We start from the raw sequence: 14,574 nt of genomic DNA, 5'->3' as shown, positions 1-14,574 counted from the left end.
AGGGGACGAAGAGAAATTCAAAGATAAATTAAAAGGCATCCTACTAAGTTTTATTTCTATCTTTGCCACACTGCAAACAGTCAATGCAGTGTGTACTTAAAATATATCACTCTCGACTGAGGAATATAACTGTACTATCAAGCTACTACTTTCTTTGCTATTTTTAGACAATTTATCTATGTCGGATTCATATGTACATAATAGCGTAACATATATATGATCTTAATCTTTATCTGTAAATCACACAATAGTCTTAGGTCTTTTTATAACTTCTAACGACGTTCGAAACGGAAAGAATCAATCCCAGTCAAAACACAGAAACATCAGCTATATAATCTCAATTAAGTCTGATGGCTAATCAGCAGGATGTTACTTATCATTCCTCATCTATCATATCATTGTGCGATTAGACATTTTCCTTCACCAGACTACAATTCATACCCAGTGTGTGATCTACAGGCTGCATTTTCTACCTAATCTAAAGTTTATACGTAGTATACACTTTACAAAAAAAACTGCTAGTCGATCATATCAAAGTCTCATTGCTGAGGCACTTTGTTGAAAAAAAAGTGATTGTTCCAGTTCACCGATGATGTCTTCCATGCTGGGCCTCTCTTCAGGAGCTCGTTTCAGACATCTCCGGATGAGAGCTCGTAGTATTCGATTTTTCACCATGGCAACTTGCTCGTCACGCCTGTCAGGATCCGGTAGTTTCCGGGTGCAAATCTCACAGAGGAGAACTCCGAAACTGTACACATCAAGCTATGTTCGACAACAAAATTATAGTTAAGGAAAAAAATTTACAGTAGACCTAAGTTCATTATCAATGAGTGTAAAAAGGTTCAAGTTTGATATGAGTGTTCTTCCTAGTTTAATATTTTTTATGTCTAATCTAGCAGGAATCGTGCCTCTTTGGTGATCCATAGAGAGGGCATAGTCTAGCTCTACAGTGGGGCATTCTAAAGGGAAGAGATATAGGCTCGACTCCTCTCAAGAAGTTGAAGTTCATCTTTTCTTATTAACCTTGCTTCCGGCATGTTTTACCACGAGTTCACTTAAGACTATAGACTATACCTAAAGCACACGAGCGGTTACCCAGGAAAAGGGTTTAATCGCATTTAAAGATCAGACAATTTTTATCCCGCCAAGTCGGCAAATTGATTTAACGTCTTATAATAAAAATACTTCACCAGACTGTTTATTGTAAACACAAATAAACAATTGAGAAATATGACCCTAAAATACAAATGTACACATACCTTCGCAGTTTGACTCTCTGTAAGTGCCTCAGGAGCACTGTATATCCTAGAACCAGGACAAGCCGTCATAATGTCTCGCTTGAAATTAGCCGTGCCATAATCCGACACTTTGCCTCGCCATTGGTCAGCTTCTCGCCACAGCAACACATTGGCACTGCTGATGTCGCGGTGAATGATGGGGGATGGTTTCTTCAGGTGAAGATAGTTTAATGCTCGAGCCACGTCTAAAGAGATGACAGACACTTCAGTGGGAGAAAGAGATCGCAGCTCTAGCAGTGCTCGCAAACTTGTTTCCATGAGCTCTGTGACAAACAAAGGACTTCGTTCATCGTTTGTTGCTCCAATAAACTGAAGCAAACAAGGGTGGCGACATCTGGAGGCAATATTCATTTCTCTCTCGAACGACTCCCGATAATATGAGGAAGATTTCAAAAGACTGTCATAGATTTGTTTCACGGCAACAGTGCACCCGCAGTATCTGCCTTTAACTACAATTCCCCAACCACCCGTACCAAGGCACTTCTCTGTCAGTTGAATCTCATCACGCGGAATGACCCAGTCAGGTGATTGTTGGCGTGAAAGTCTATTTAACGCCTGTCGAGTTGCTGAGAGAGACTCTTCTAGTTCGTCTACCTGCTGTTCTTTTTCCTCCAGCCGCCTCTCTAAGGAAGAAACCTCTTCATCCTTCCCTTGTAGTTGTTCTTCCGCATTTTTCAACTGCTGTGTCTTCTCCTTCAGTTTTCCATCTTTCTCTTGTAGTTGCCCTTGAGTATTTGTCAACTGTTGTGTCATCCGCCTCAGTTGTCCATCTCTTTCTTGCACTTGCCTCTGGAGACCAGTTAACTGAATTCTCATTTGCCTCAGTTGTCCATCTCTCCGGACGTTTGTCAACTGCTGTGTCTTCTCCCTCAGTTCTCCATCTTTCTCTCGTAGTTGCCCTTGAGTATTTGTTAACTGCTGTGTCTTCTCCATCAGTTGTCCATCTCTCTCTTGTAGTTGACTCCGGACGTCAATCAACTGCTGTGTCTTCTCTCTCAGTTGTTTATCTTTCTCCTTTAGTTTCCCTTCAGTATTTGTCACCTGCTGTATCTTCTCACTGAGTTGTTCATTTCTCTCTCTTAGTTGGCGATCTTTTTCTGATAGTTGTTCATCTCTCTCTTGTAGTTGCCTACGAACATTATTCAACTTCTGTGTCATCTCCCTCAGTTCTCCATCCCTGTTTCTTGGTTGAACGTGTTCCAACTGCTGTGTCAACTCCCTAAATAGTCCTTAGATAATGAAAATAGAACAAGGCATTTTTCAGCTTGTCTCACAGAGCGCGAACCGAAAACCCAAAACATATTCCTCTCTCTCTCTCTCTGGGTAAGTTTTATGTCAAAAGACATTCAAACTTAGGAACTAAATCATTTTGGACCCCATTTTAAATTACTTGGCACCCACCGCTGTCTGTGTAAAAAATATTTGTAATATATTCAATTCTCCTCTGTTAACTAGCTAATATTGTTACCTAAAAGCTCATAACGGAACTCCCTGGTCTTTCTTACAATTATTTTTCTTTACAAATTTGTTCCTCAACAATATCCTCTTACCTGATCTCCTTTTCGTTTCCCTTTTAACATTCTCATTTAGGTCTTTTTCGGTTCCAAGAACAAATCTTTCTCCTCTTCCTTCACCGACTCCACTTCCAGTTACTTCATTCTTAGAAAAAAATTGCAAACACATAGCAACTTAGGAAAAAAAAACATTTTGGTACATGTACACCGAGTTTCCCTGTCAAACGAAATTAAAAAAAAATCGGGGCCTTGCTGTATTTTTATCAGGAACTTAAATGTTACGTTTTTACATGATTTGCCTTTGTTATGATTAACAGACTTAAAAAGACCTATGCCATGCTCAAGTTGAAATGGGAACCTAAATGCGTTTTAGCTAGCCTCTTTTAATTTACTTTTTTATTCGTAAAGTTTTGGTTTGCTTATTCTCCAGCGGACCCTTGAAAACCAATGAGGTCTCTTCTTCAAATCTGTACTAGTATAATATATATGTATTCTTAAAGTTATTTTTATATACTAGCTAACTGAATCTACTCACACCATTTCAACTATTGTTATATCAGGAGTATTTAGCTTGTTGACCCGTTACAAAACATGCTGCGTGCGAGTTCATGCCATCGCTGTCATTGATGTTTGGACGTCATAAGTTTAGCTTGCACACGAATTGTTATGATTTATTTTAAACGAACTCCCCACGTGATGATTCCATAGTGGCAAATTGCTCTAGTAATTCAAGCTTCAAGCAATTCAAGATAACATCAAATGTTCAACAAAAAGACTGATGAGCTTTTAAGATTATTATGATAGTTGCCAGTAAAAATATGTGCTGTAGAGGGATGTCATCGGTTTTTGCGCTGTCTGATAATTTCATTCCCTATGACCGCGTTTCCCCGCGTCTTCAAAGCAAATTCATTTTGGCTACTTGTACCATAAGTAAACAAGTGTTCATACATCAAATGCGAACGAAATCAACCGACGCTAAAGCCAGACCGTAAATATAAATAAACCTTTACTGAAAGGCGAGTCACATTACAAAATTAAGGAAAGGCCTAAATTTTTAGATTTATAATTAGGGATCAGTGTGCTCTTACTGTTTTGCAATTCATTCCGAATCATCGACAGTCAGAAATCACTTCAATTCTTCTCGTTTTGCTGTTTGAACTTTCATTTAAATTGCTTTGTTTTTGTTATATAAACATTAATCGGACGGGTGATCATAAGTCTGGTAACTTGATCAATAAATCCACCTAACGGCTTGCTATTGCTTGAAAGCCACCATCAGATTGAGTTATATTTATTTCGCGCATTTATTATTTTTTTTTCTCATACTAGTCTCAAATATGGAACACTTCAAGAGAGGCCATAAAGTTCTGTTTTTTCCCTTTCCTTTCGGAGGTGGGGAGGGGGGGGGAAATGGGGGCATATAAATATATAAACACTGTCCGTGATAGTTCATATATTTTCGGCGGTGACACTCAATTTTTAATGCACCAAAATGATGCTTCCTTTGATTATCACAGCACCATAATGAATACTTTCATTCATAAAAGGATGAGTTTGGAAACCATTAAAGTAAAAGAAAGGCAACCAGGCGTTACGAAACATCATCAACACAAGATCCTATGGAGAAATAAACTAAAAGTTCTCCCGTTTCATCAGGATGCTTACTGTGATAATTTAGGGAAAATATATAAAGCCTTAAAATCAGACCTTTCTTGCCTTTCTGGCCTCGATGTTCATGGCACCCAGTCCTCCTTTTGCAGACAGGATGCCTCGGGCTTCGTCAGTCTCGCAGCAGTCCATAGCTGTTTGACCATTCTTGTTCACAAGCTTTGTATCTGCGCCGAGATCCAACAACAACTCCAGCATTTCTTTCAAAATTTCTTCTTGTTCAGGTCCTGGTACAAAAGTAACGGCTAAATGAAGTGGAGTGTTTCCTTGGGTGTTAACAGAATTCACATCACACCCTGCATGTAAAAGTAGCTTCATTGTCTCAACACATGGAAGCTTGCATACGCGTGGCAAAAAAGCGTCTTTACGAACAGGAGTCTTATGCCATACAGTCGAGTGCAAAGGTGTATTTCCATCACGGGTGCGAGGCTCTAAACGCAGAAATCTTTGAAGAAGATCAATCATGTTTTCACTTTTCATTTCCAAGGAAACTCGAACTTTGGTGTACATCACCAAGAGATATAGAGCATTAAAAAGCAATGTCTCTTGCGCCTCATTTTTTTGCTCTTCTTCCAATTCTCCAGGCTTTAACTTTTCGGACAGTTTCCTTTTTCCATCGATCAGTTTTTCAAAAATGTTCTCGATAGTTTGTGGACTCAAACTGTGGCCAATCTGCACCATTTCTGCAATTAGATCAGTGAGGTTTTCAAGATCCTTTGTTTTTGGAACATTGCAATTCATAGCTATTTCCATTGCTCGCGTCCACAAACCAACAGAGAGTTCGTACTTCTTAGAATCAGCTAGGACAGCTCCTCGATAACGTATCGGGATCCGTAATATTGTATTGTCAGTTCCCAGGATTCTCTCTCTAATCATGAGTCCCTCCATCTGGATAGCATGATCATCATCTTTTAGGAGAGAAAGTTCCCCGAGAGTTTGACTTTCTGTTCTAATTTCATAAGCCTCCACTGGTTCCATTTTCTTTTTAAGCAAAGGACTTGACGGGTTCCCATACCTCTCCTCCATTCCTCGCTTCATGAAACGAAACGCTCTTTTGATGTCGTAGGCATGAGGATCATTAGCAATGGTGGCTCCAAGAAGCTCAAGAGCATCAATTCTTTGTTCCTTTGAACATTCTGGTCGGTTGATGAACCACTCCACCATTTCAATTTTACAATCATTACTGGCTTCAAGAAGTGGTGTTAAACGGTTTAGATTTTGTGTTTGTTTTGCTCCTAAAGCAAGCAAGTCACCAACCACCTGAACGTGACCCCCTTTCAAAGCATTATGAAGACACGAGCGTCCATGGATGTCTTGTAGATTTACGTTTGCGCCGTGTTTGACAAGATAGGAAGCAACATCCAGGTGGCCTTTGTAACATGTTAACATCAGAGGAGTACTACCGAAATTAGTGCGTGCATTTACATCGGCCCCGTTCTCAACCAAACAGCGCACAATATCAAGGTGTCCATGAAGGGCAGCAGCTCTCAACGGAGTCGAATTACTCGATGTTCTGCCGTCGACTTCGGCGTTTTGTTTTATCAAGAGTCTCACAACATCAAAATGACCTTTAGCAGCAGCGATCCACAAAGCTGTACAATCCTCTATAACTTTTCCGTCAAACTTAATCGTTCCACGGGCCTCGACGTTTGCTTCATAGCGTAAAAGAACCTTCACAATATCCAGTTTTCCATCACGAGCAGCGATGATGAGAACAGTAGCATGGTCGTCGCCATCTTTGATTTTTGTTTTCAGAGCGGCTTTTCTTAATTCGGTGTTCACCTCCTTAAGCAAATCAAGCAGATCAGAACCGTTGTCAAGAGCAGCTTGATAAGCTGCAGTTACTTCATCACATATGGATGCTTTGTTACCCATTTCAAATAACACAATCACATAACCTCTACATTCTGCTATGCTCGACCTGAACTGCGTGAGCAAAACAACAAACACGAAATTTTAAGATCAGAACTTTGCATAAGCAGGCTCATTAATTTCAGCTGTTACGGTTGAGAGAAACAGTTCATTTTACCGATGTTTTGTTCAGTGTATATGTTGAAGAAAAGAAGTGCGATTTGCTTCATCTAAAAAAAAGGTTTCCTGATGCAAATCTTGTTCATAAACCTTTTTATTTTCTGTCTGAAGAAACAATCAGTTGCGTTACATTGTCATTCGTGATGTGCAGGAATTCCACCTGGATCATAATCTCTCCGCTAGAAACCAAACACTCTTCCTTTCCGAGAAAGCGTGGAGTGTCACACGTATTTCTTTTGAAGACTCAGTAAGAAACAGTTCTTTCCAGCGTATAAATCATGATCCATTTATTATCCTTTAGACGGTTATTTGCGCCAACAGTCAGTTTAATTACTCGTGTGTAAAACTATATTTTATTAGCCTGTGTACAGCCGCTCCCTCCCCTCAAAAAAATCGGGACGTCTCTCTCCTCGATTTGTTTGAGTGGAGGGAGCGACTGTACACAAGCTTTATTTTATTCACTCGTTGGGGTTGTTCGTAACATGTGTTTTAAATACTGTCGTGTTCAACTGGGCAGCCCTGGCATGGGGAGGGTCGGGTGTAATCTGAGCTCGGTTAGTTATTAATTAATTTTAATACGGTCAATCGGAGGCTAATGATCGACGTCGACGACATGGTGAGCAAATGTCGGAAATCGAGCAGGCTTTTGAGGTGGTTGAGGCGGGCAATTGCACTGATTTTTGGCTTGGCTCTTATTCCTTTTATCGAACTTTAACATGCCCGAAGCTGGGAGGTGAGCAAAATTTGGAAGTGGTAGAAATTTGGCGAAGTTCTGGAGGCTTTCGGCCCAGACGGTCGTGGAAGTTGCACGCCCTGTGTTTTTCCTTTGCCTTTGCCCCGCAAAATCACTCGAGACAACACAGAAAAACGAAAGTGAGTGAACTTTATCTATCTGACTGTTATTAAGTGGATTTTGGGGATGAAATGTTCCGGTTTGCGGAATTTTTGAAACATTTCTCGGGGTCACTTGCGTCTTGCAGAGATCGACCGTTGCCAAACAATGTAAGAGTTCAACTAGCGTATCAAATAATTGACGTCACGCGGCCTCAAACCCACAGGGTTGTCTGCCTGTGCCTCTATTAAGCGGCCATGGCCACCTTTTAGTCATCCCGATGCGGTTTTTCTATTGCCTTCACCTCTATATAGCGACAACCTAAAATGTTATTCCCTTACTTTGGCTTTGTTTTGGAGAAGGTGATGACAATAATTATTAAGAGTGTGAAATAGGAAGTGACGATTATTGAAGAAATTCAAACACGTTTGACTTGATGCTATGTTCACAAAGCAGGCACCCAAATATAAAAAGTATTCAAAGTACGCCAACCCCTGTTAAGCGGCCACCTTCCATTTCCCCGAGGGTGGCTGCTTAATAGGGGTTTGACTGTATATATGAGCTTAATTATTAAACAATGGAGAACGTAATTGACTACATGATTAGGATCCAGGCTGGCTGATATGCATAATGTATATCAGGATCCATATGATGTATTAGGCTGGGAGGGCTGGACGAACATTCAGTTCATTGTCAGTTCTGGCAAGTTTTTGATGGTTAAATGTTGTAAGAAAATATAAGTTCAAATCTTACGTTAACTTATGTGTCAAAATTGGCTCTAAAAAATGGTAGTCATTACTTATGAAATAGATGGTGTGGAACTTATTGAAATTTTAATGGCATCATGCTCAGGGTAACAGACAGCTAGCACAGAACGTTTAATGATATGGCAATGGCTGCATTTTACATAAACATGGTCAAGCAGACTCCCAGCAGATACAAACATAGGACTTTGTACTACTTGAATGTAGTGTAGAGAATCCATTAAAATTTTAAGTGGTTTAATTTCGGCATCGTGATTCAAAAAGTTAATGTTGAAGTCACCAAGAACCAGGTCAATATCACAACAGATCAGTATATTTCTAATATACCATTTATGTACTGTAAGATGTTAGAACTGTGCCTTCTGTAAAATAAAATAAAAGATTTTCTTATGTCAGTAATATGATAAACAAGGAGAATCTTAATTGTATTCATGGCTGGAAAATATTCATAGTATAGCACATAGTGCTATTCTAGAAAATCTGTGTGAAACATGATCTTGCCTTAACAGTGTAAATGATTGTAAATTTTCTGTTATTTGATTGTCATTGGAATTGGGTAGAGGTTGTTTCTCTGTAAAAGATGTCATGTCACTATTACAAATTGAAGAATCAAAATTTATATCAATACTGTGTTTATTAAGAGATCTGATATTAAGAAGGCTGATAACTAACAGTGTTGGATCACTTTGGTTCATTTGTTGATCGCAGATGATGATTGCTACTACATTTCTTAATCTTTCGTAATCTTCTTGTACTTTAGGATTTGCTCTAACATGCTTGTGTTCAATTTTTCCATGTGTGTAAATACCTTGTAATGTTTTAGCATGACTTATTGCAACATATATTTGACCATAGTTAAAGCTTCTTTGTTTGTTAAATGAATTAGCTTGTAAATACTCTATCCAATGTCAATCCTTGTACTTTGTGGATGGTGCAAGCCTATGCTACTGTAATTGGAAACTTTATTCTTTGTATCTCAGGTGATTATGGCTTATCTTTGCCAAGGTGGGTTCAATAGGTACTACTTTGTGTTCTTTAGCATATTGGTTATTGCTACTATTTATCATGTTTTGTCCTGCTTTATTATCATCAAACTTAATGAATATTATTGATGGCCTTTGGGCATTTGGAGTGACATATATCTTGACTATTAGCTGTACCAATCTGAATATTGATCAGTTTATCTGAGATGTCAATATTAGCTGTAGGCATCACTTTTGCTGTTTCTTTTAAATGAGGTTCATAATCAAGTCCACCAGTTTCAGATCTTCCTCTTGCCAGTATTGACTGTCAATATCTTGTTTGTTGACATTGTTAGGATATTGATCTGTGACTTTCAGGGTAAACATAGGTTTAGGAATCTGTGCTAATTTTGTATTGTTGTATTGGTCTACTGGGATGTTTTCAGGTCATCTGCAGATCATCTGATGGGTAATTGCTGTCTAATGAACTTATTGATCTTGACTGAATGCAGCAGATTTCTTCATGAGTCTGGGCTCAAGTTCTAAATCTATTTCAAAGTTCAGTAAATGGTTGGTCATTTTTTTGTCTCATTATTTCTGTGAGCTCAATCATTCCAAATGCATACCAAGGGCGACAAAGATTAAAGGCATCATTTGCATATTTATCAAAAACTAATTTTCTTTGAATTGGTAGTAGCTGATATAAATCACTGAGAGCATTAATACTTGTACCAGCAAAAAGTTCTGATTAGTTATATCAAATGTCTCTTTTAATTGTTGATGAATATGGAGGAGAGTAGTGTTACAAACCATTGAGATCTTATCTATTATTATTAGCTTCAGCTCAGACAGCAATAATCTCATTTGTATTCTTTTCTGGTCAGACATTGCAGGTAGGACATCACCTGTATTTTTAGGTATTGCTAATGCTGTGTTGATGGTTGTACTATGAATATTTATTGCTGCTACTCCATTGGTGCTGTTAGTAAGACTGTTGGTTTCTCAGGATTCATTGGAGTATATTTATACATTTTTGCAACAGTGTGGTATATTGGTTTAATCAAATGGCTTTTTCCAGCACCACCATCTCCAGTTATAAACAGATAAATTGGTTCCACATTTTGTGAATTCAGGCTGTTGAGGTTTTTCATTTTATTTCTAGTCCATGAAAGCACCCTGTCATAGGCTTTGCATTGCATATTATTTAATGATCCAACTGATTGACATAATTGGTCATGAGATATTTCTGTTGGCTGATTTAATAGTGTTATTGCTGATGGACCACAATTTTCAGTGGTTTGAAAATATGCAGCAAGCTGTGAGGGTACTTGTTCAGTGAATACCTCATCTGCTGATGATTCATCTTGGAATTCTAGTTGTAGTTCAGCATTTTCTTGATCATTTATAGGGTCATATGAATGTGTGACAGTGCCACAGTTGTTTCTTAGCCATTCTAGTGCTTCTGTTACAGCTTCTGAGTCAGGTTCAAAGATTGCTCTGTTATGTTCTACAATGTCTTGTGCTCCTAGTTCATTGAATTTTGACACATGTATGATCACTTCCAAGGAGGTTAGATTCATCCCTCCATGGCTAATATAGCATAAGTAGATGATGGAAAAACCATTCAGGTTGTTTTCTTTTATTTGGTCTATGATATCTGATAACAGCTTTGACTTTTCTACATTTCATAGTTTCATTATTATTCATCAATATCTTTTTGGCAAATATGATGAATCACTAGAATTGCTATTACTATGTTGTATTTCAATTATGTCATCTGTAAGCACTTCTGGTTGTGCATCAATAGTTTCAATGTTTTCTTTTCTATAGTCCATGATGTGATAAGTTGCAAATTGTGCAAGACAAATATTACCTGCAGCAGGAACTGAGGCTGGTCTATTACAGTAGTGTTCAATGATGTTAGATTTGAATTTATCTGTACTGTCATCATCCAAGTCACTAAGTTCTTGTTTTGTCTTAGTAACTCAACATACCCATTTTTCTACTAAGTCAGCTGACAAATACTGTTGCAGGGAAAATTTTCCTCTGCCAGAGTTCAGGCATACATCTGTATACACATTCTTGTGAGCTAACCTCTCTTGTTGATAGAAATGCAGCACCTATCAATATTGGTAATATCAGCTACTATAATTAAATCTTTGTATAATGGATTATGCACTTTGAGCCAGTTAAGAACTTGCTGTATTAATTCTGGCCAAATAGCTTGAAAATAAACATATCCTCTAAATTGTAACTTTCTTTTAAGCTTTACCATTATTATTTAATACCAGATCTGTCAGGTGGACAAGGGAATCAATCACAGGTCTGATCACATTCTACAGGTACATTGCATACTGCACCTTTAATTTTTATGTTGTCCCTTAGGCATGACCACAGTCTTCTCAAATACTATTTGTTGAGCTATTAGTATTTGTTCTAGTTTTTCTGGTGAGAATAGTTCTGTGGGTATTTCATCCACATACATATTATTCACTACAGCCTGACATGGTAATTTTCCTTTTATGACCTTTGAATGACGTGTGTTGCATATATACTGTTTTCCATCAAATGACTGTTGAATATTGAAATATGTTGGGCAAGGGTACTTCTTGTTTATGCATGTTATTACCGATTTCTTTTAAAGTATTTGATTACAGACAGTACATATGTAATAAGGGCATTCTCTTATTTTCCTCTTCAACTGGTTAATACACAATTCAACTGATCTGGCTTTCACTAGTTTCTCATTGTGTTGGGAAAGTAATTCTTTCTTCTTTGTAGCATCCATAGTTGAATATTTTCCTTCAATGTCTTCTAGAAACCTTTTTTAGGGAACAGGTTCCATGCTGTCATACATAATATCTTTTCCTGTGTTTTCTCGTGATGCATTTCCTTTCAATTTCAGTAATTTTACATGAACAGAAAATAAATTGTATATCATATTTCATAGTCTGACATTCCTGTTTACTTTCAACATTATCAATTTCCTCTACTAGATTATTTACACCATGAATGTGTTTTGTCTGTTTCATTGCAGGTGAATGACCTGACTGTCTTCTCATGTCAGAAGAGAAAACAATTGCTTTACTTTTGTATTTTGTTGATAGATACAAGCTATACAGTAACTTGAAATCCACATTAAAAAGCCTGTTTTCCCAGTGTGGTTCTCAAAATCAAGGTCTCTAGAGATATCCTCCTTTCAGTTAAATTACTTAATTCTCTGTGACTTACTTCATTAACGTGTACATTTATCTTAGTGCCAAAAATTGTAACACCGTCAGGCAGGGTAACAGATGTTAAACAGTGCTTACTGTGCATTGCATTGTTAAGCTGAGATCCATTTTCAATGATTACATCAAAGGTATTTAAGTTCCAGTAACTACAAGGTGAAATGATCAAGTAACATATAGAATAAAGAACTACTGCAAAACAGTGGTCTTTGCAACACGTGTTGACCTGATGATCTCTTTAATACTTCTCTTACGTTGCTGCTTATTGCCAAGTCATATTTTGTAATTTGTAAACCTTTTAGTTCATACAGATCAGTTGCTCCATATAAACTTTGGAAGTAATGCACTAAGTTGTCTGTAGATGATATATCTGATACAAAACGGTCCTCAAACATGACTTTTACTATGAACATCTCTAGCATGTGAGTCAAACACTTTAAAATGGCCATTATCCGCACAGTAACTGATACCCACAGCAATGCATCCAACTGTTAAAATAAATGACCTATACCATTCTGATATATGTGATTCAAAAGCTCTTTTCAGGCCCATACAGTATTGATATCCCTCAATGGTAGGCTCACCATGGACATTACCAGTGTCACTTTCACTGTATTCTAGCTGGTAATCTTCCCCTAGTACTATAGGCATTGATGGTAAATCTGCTAGCAGTAAAAATGATTGTCTTGATAATTGTGACAAACTGCTATATAGTTGACTTCCAATATGCATCATTTGTTTCAATTCATTGAGATTGCCTATGCCTTTCAAATTGTGGTATATTTAAATGCACATAAATTCATTGCTGCACATTGTTGCCCTGCATTTTCTCACAACACAACAACATCCCCTTGACTATATGGTGCTTTTATTGTTTTACCGGGATCCACATTGTGCATACCAGGATGAAAGTTTTTCTCCATATCATTATTGAGCTTATTCTTTGTACAATTACCTCTGTGAATTACACCCTTGTACTCACTATATGGGAAATTACACGAAAGGACCTAAATCATTTGAGATATTTCTTTCCATGTTTATCTCTACTTGAATTGTAGCCATATCTCATTGACGAGTTAACGCTTCTTATTCTAAAAATTGGTTTCCTTCTCATTTTTTGTACAAACCTGAATCTTGTTTTATGTGTACTTTTCTTTCATGTTGCACTATTTTTAATAAGATCATAGACTTTTGATGACTTTCGTACCTGGTTATTTAAACGGCTCCGTACATAACTCTGCAGTTTTCTACTTTTCTGAGAGAGACGTTTTCACATATTCACTGGTACTCTGTTTGATTCATGATCACCATTATAGCCATGGCATTCCCACAAAACACGAGTACAATTATAATATACATACTTTGCATAACGAGATCTGAATTGTTGTACTTTTATCAACACTGTAACATCATTATGTTCATGTACACTAGTCATATTGACAACTTTTTCTAGTAGATCACGGTCATCAAGAGTATTCATTATGTCTTCTACTAAGCACATACAACTCCATACGTAGAGCAAACCAACATTCACGATCGCATGTACAATAATAAAAGTGATTATGTACGAAATACCAAATCGTACTTTACTATTATTGAACCCAACAAAAACCAATGGCAGAAACTGGATATTTAGCGGAAGAGCTAAGCTTAGATATTTAACCTTACTATTCAAGTTGCTTTTATCAGTATCCTTATCCAATTCGCTGTTGTTAGCGCCACCTTCGAAGTTCTGTTCACGAATATTCTTGATTTTTCAGCAAGTGAAGTGTTCGTCTCAGCATTATAGTTTGTTGTTAAATCGGCTGTCACAGTTTTGCCAGTATTTACGTAGTTTGAACTCACTTATGGCTCATTTGTGATCACGTAAGAATTAGTATGAACTTTGCACATTTGGCTGGCTTTCAAGCTGTAGAGTTCGTGGACCGGCTCATTCCGAAAACGCTCGACATCATTTAGTGTGGGCCTACCACGTATGTGAGATGAGCGTATAAGACAGGAATCTTTGCAAATCCGTATCCACAAGACACAGTATTCTGTATATGATGTTGTTAATGAAGAGCGAGCACATAATAAGACAAGTTGTCGCACTCTCATCCCCAGTTTCCGCGGTTTACGCAAGGAACGCCTGGGATTATAACCTCCCTTTAGGCGACCTAGAACGGCTTCTATTTAGGACTAGCTAGGCAATAACTCGCTAAAATGGGTTCTTTTCAACATAGTAAGCGGTCGGATAAAAAGCGATGCACCGTGGAAGTACGGTGAGGTATTTTTA

General features: G+C 37.8%; 1 protein-coding gene and 2 pseudogenes across 1 annotated transcript; all 3 read right to left on the bottom strand.

The window, feature by feature from the left end:
* Positions 1–526: 526 nt before the first annotated feature.
* On the bottom strand, positions 527–6,766 carry LOC131782251 (protein fem-1 homolog B-like). Its single transcript, XM_066170474.1, has 4 exons — positions 4,520–6,766; positions 2,849–2,957; positions 1,260–2,527; positions 527–762 (listed from the first exon to the last, which is right to left on the bottom strand). The coding sequence occupies exons 1-4, from the start codon at positions 6,353–6,355 to the stop codon at positions 532–534; spliced, it is 3,444 nt and encodes a 1,147-aa protein (XP_066026571.1). The 5' UTR covers positions 6,356–6,766; the 3' UTR covers positions 527–531.
* A 2,303-nt stretch (positions 6,767–9,069) lies between these two features.
* Positions 9,070–10,494, bottom strand: LOC131787170 (uncharacterized; annotated as a pseudogene).
* Positions 10,495–10,575: 81 nt separating this feature from the next.
* LOC136282217 (uncharacterized) lies at positions 10,576–14,396 on the bottom strand (annotated as a pseudogene).
* Between the last annotated feature and the right edge of the window lie 178 nt (positions 14,397–14,574).

The sequence above is a fragment of the Pocillopora verrucosa genome, chromosome 7, assembly GCF_036669915.1.
Source record: "Pocillopora verrucosa isolate sample1 chromosome 7, ASM3666991v2, whole genome shotgun sequence".
In the NCBI taxonomy this organism is placed as follows: domain Eukaryota; kingdom Metazoa; phylum Cnidaria; class Anthozoa; order Scleractinia; family Pocilloporidae; genus Pocillopora; species Pocillopora verrucosa.
The sequence above is the reverse complement of the archived record's forward strand: the minus strand, read 5'-3'. Positions and strand labels throughout refer to the sequence as shown.

Coding starts and splice junctions, on each gene's coding strand:
- LOC131782251 (XM_066170474.1), bottom strand. CDS start 6,355: ATGGGTAACAAAGCATCCATATGTGATGAAGTAACTGCAGCTTATCAA. Junction 2,958..4,519: donor AGGCCAGAAAGGCAAGAAAG/GTCTGATTTTAA, acceptor TTTTTTTCTAAG/AATGAAGTAACTGGAAGTGG. Junction 2,528..2,848: donor GGAAACGAAAAGGAGATCAG/GTAAGAGGATAT, acceptor TCATTATCTAAG/GACTATTTAGGGAGTTGACA.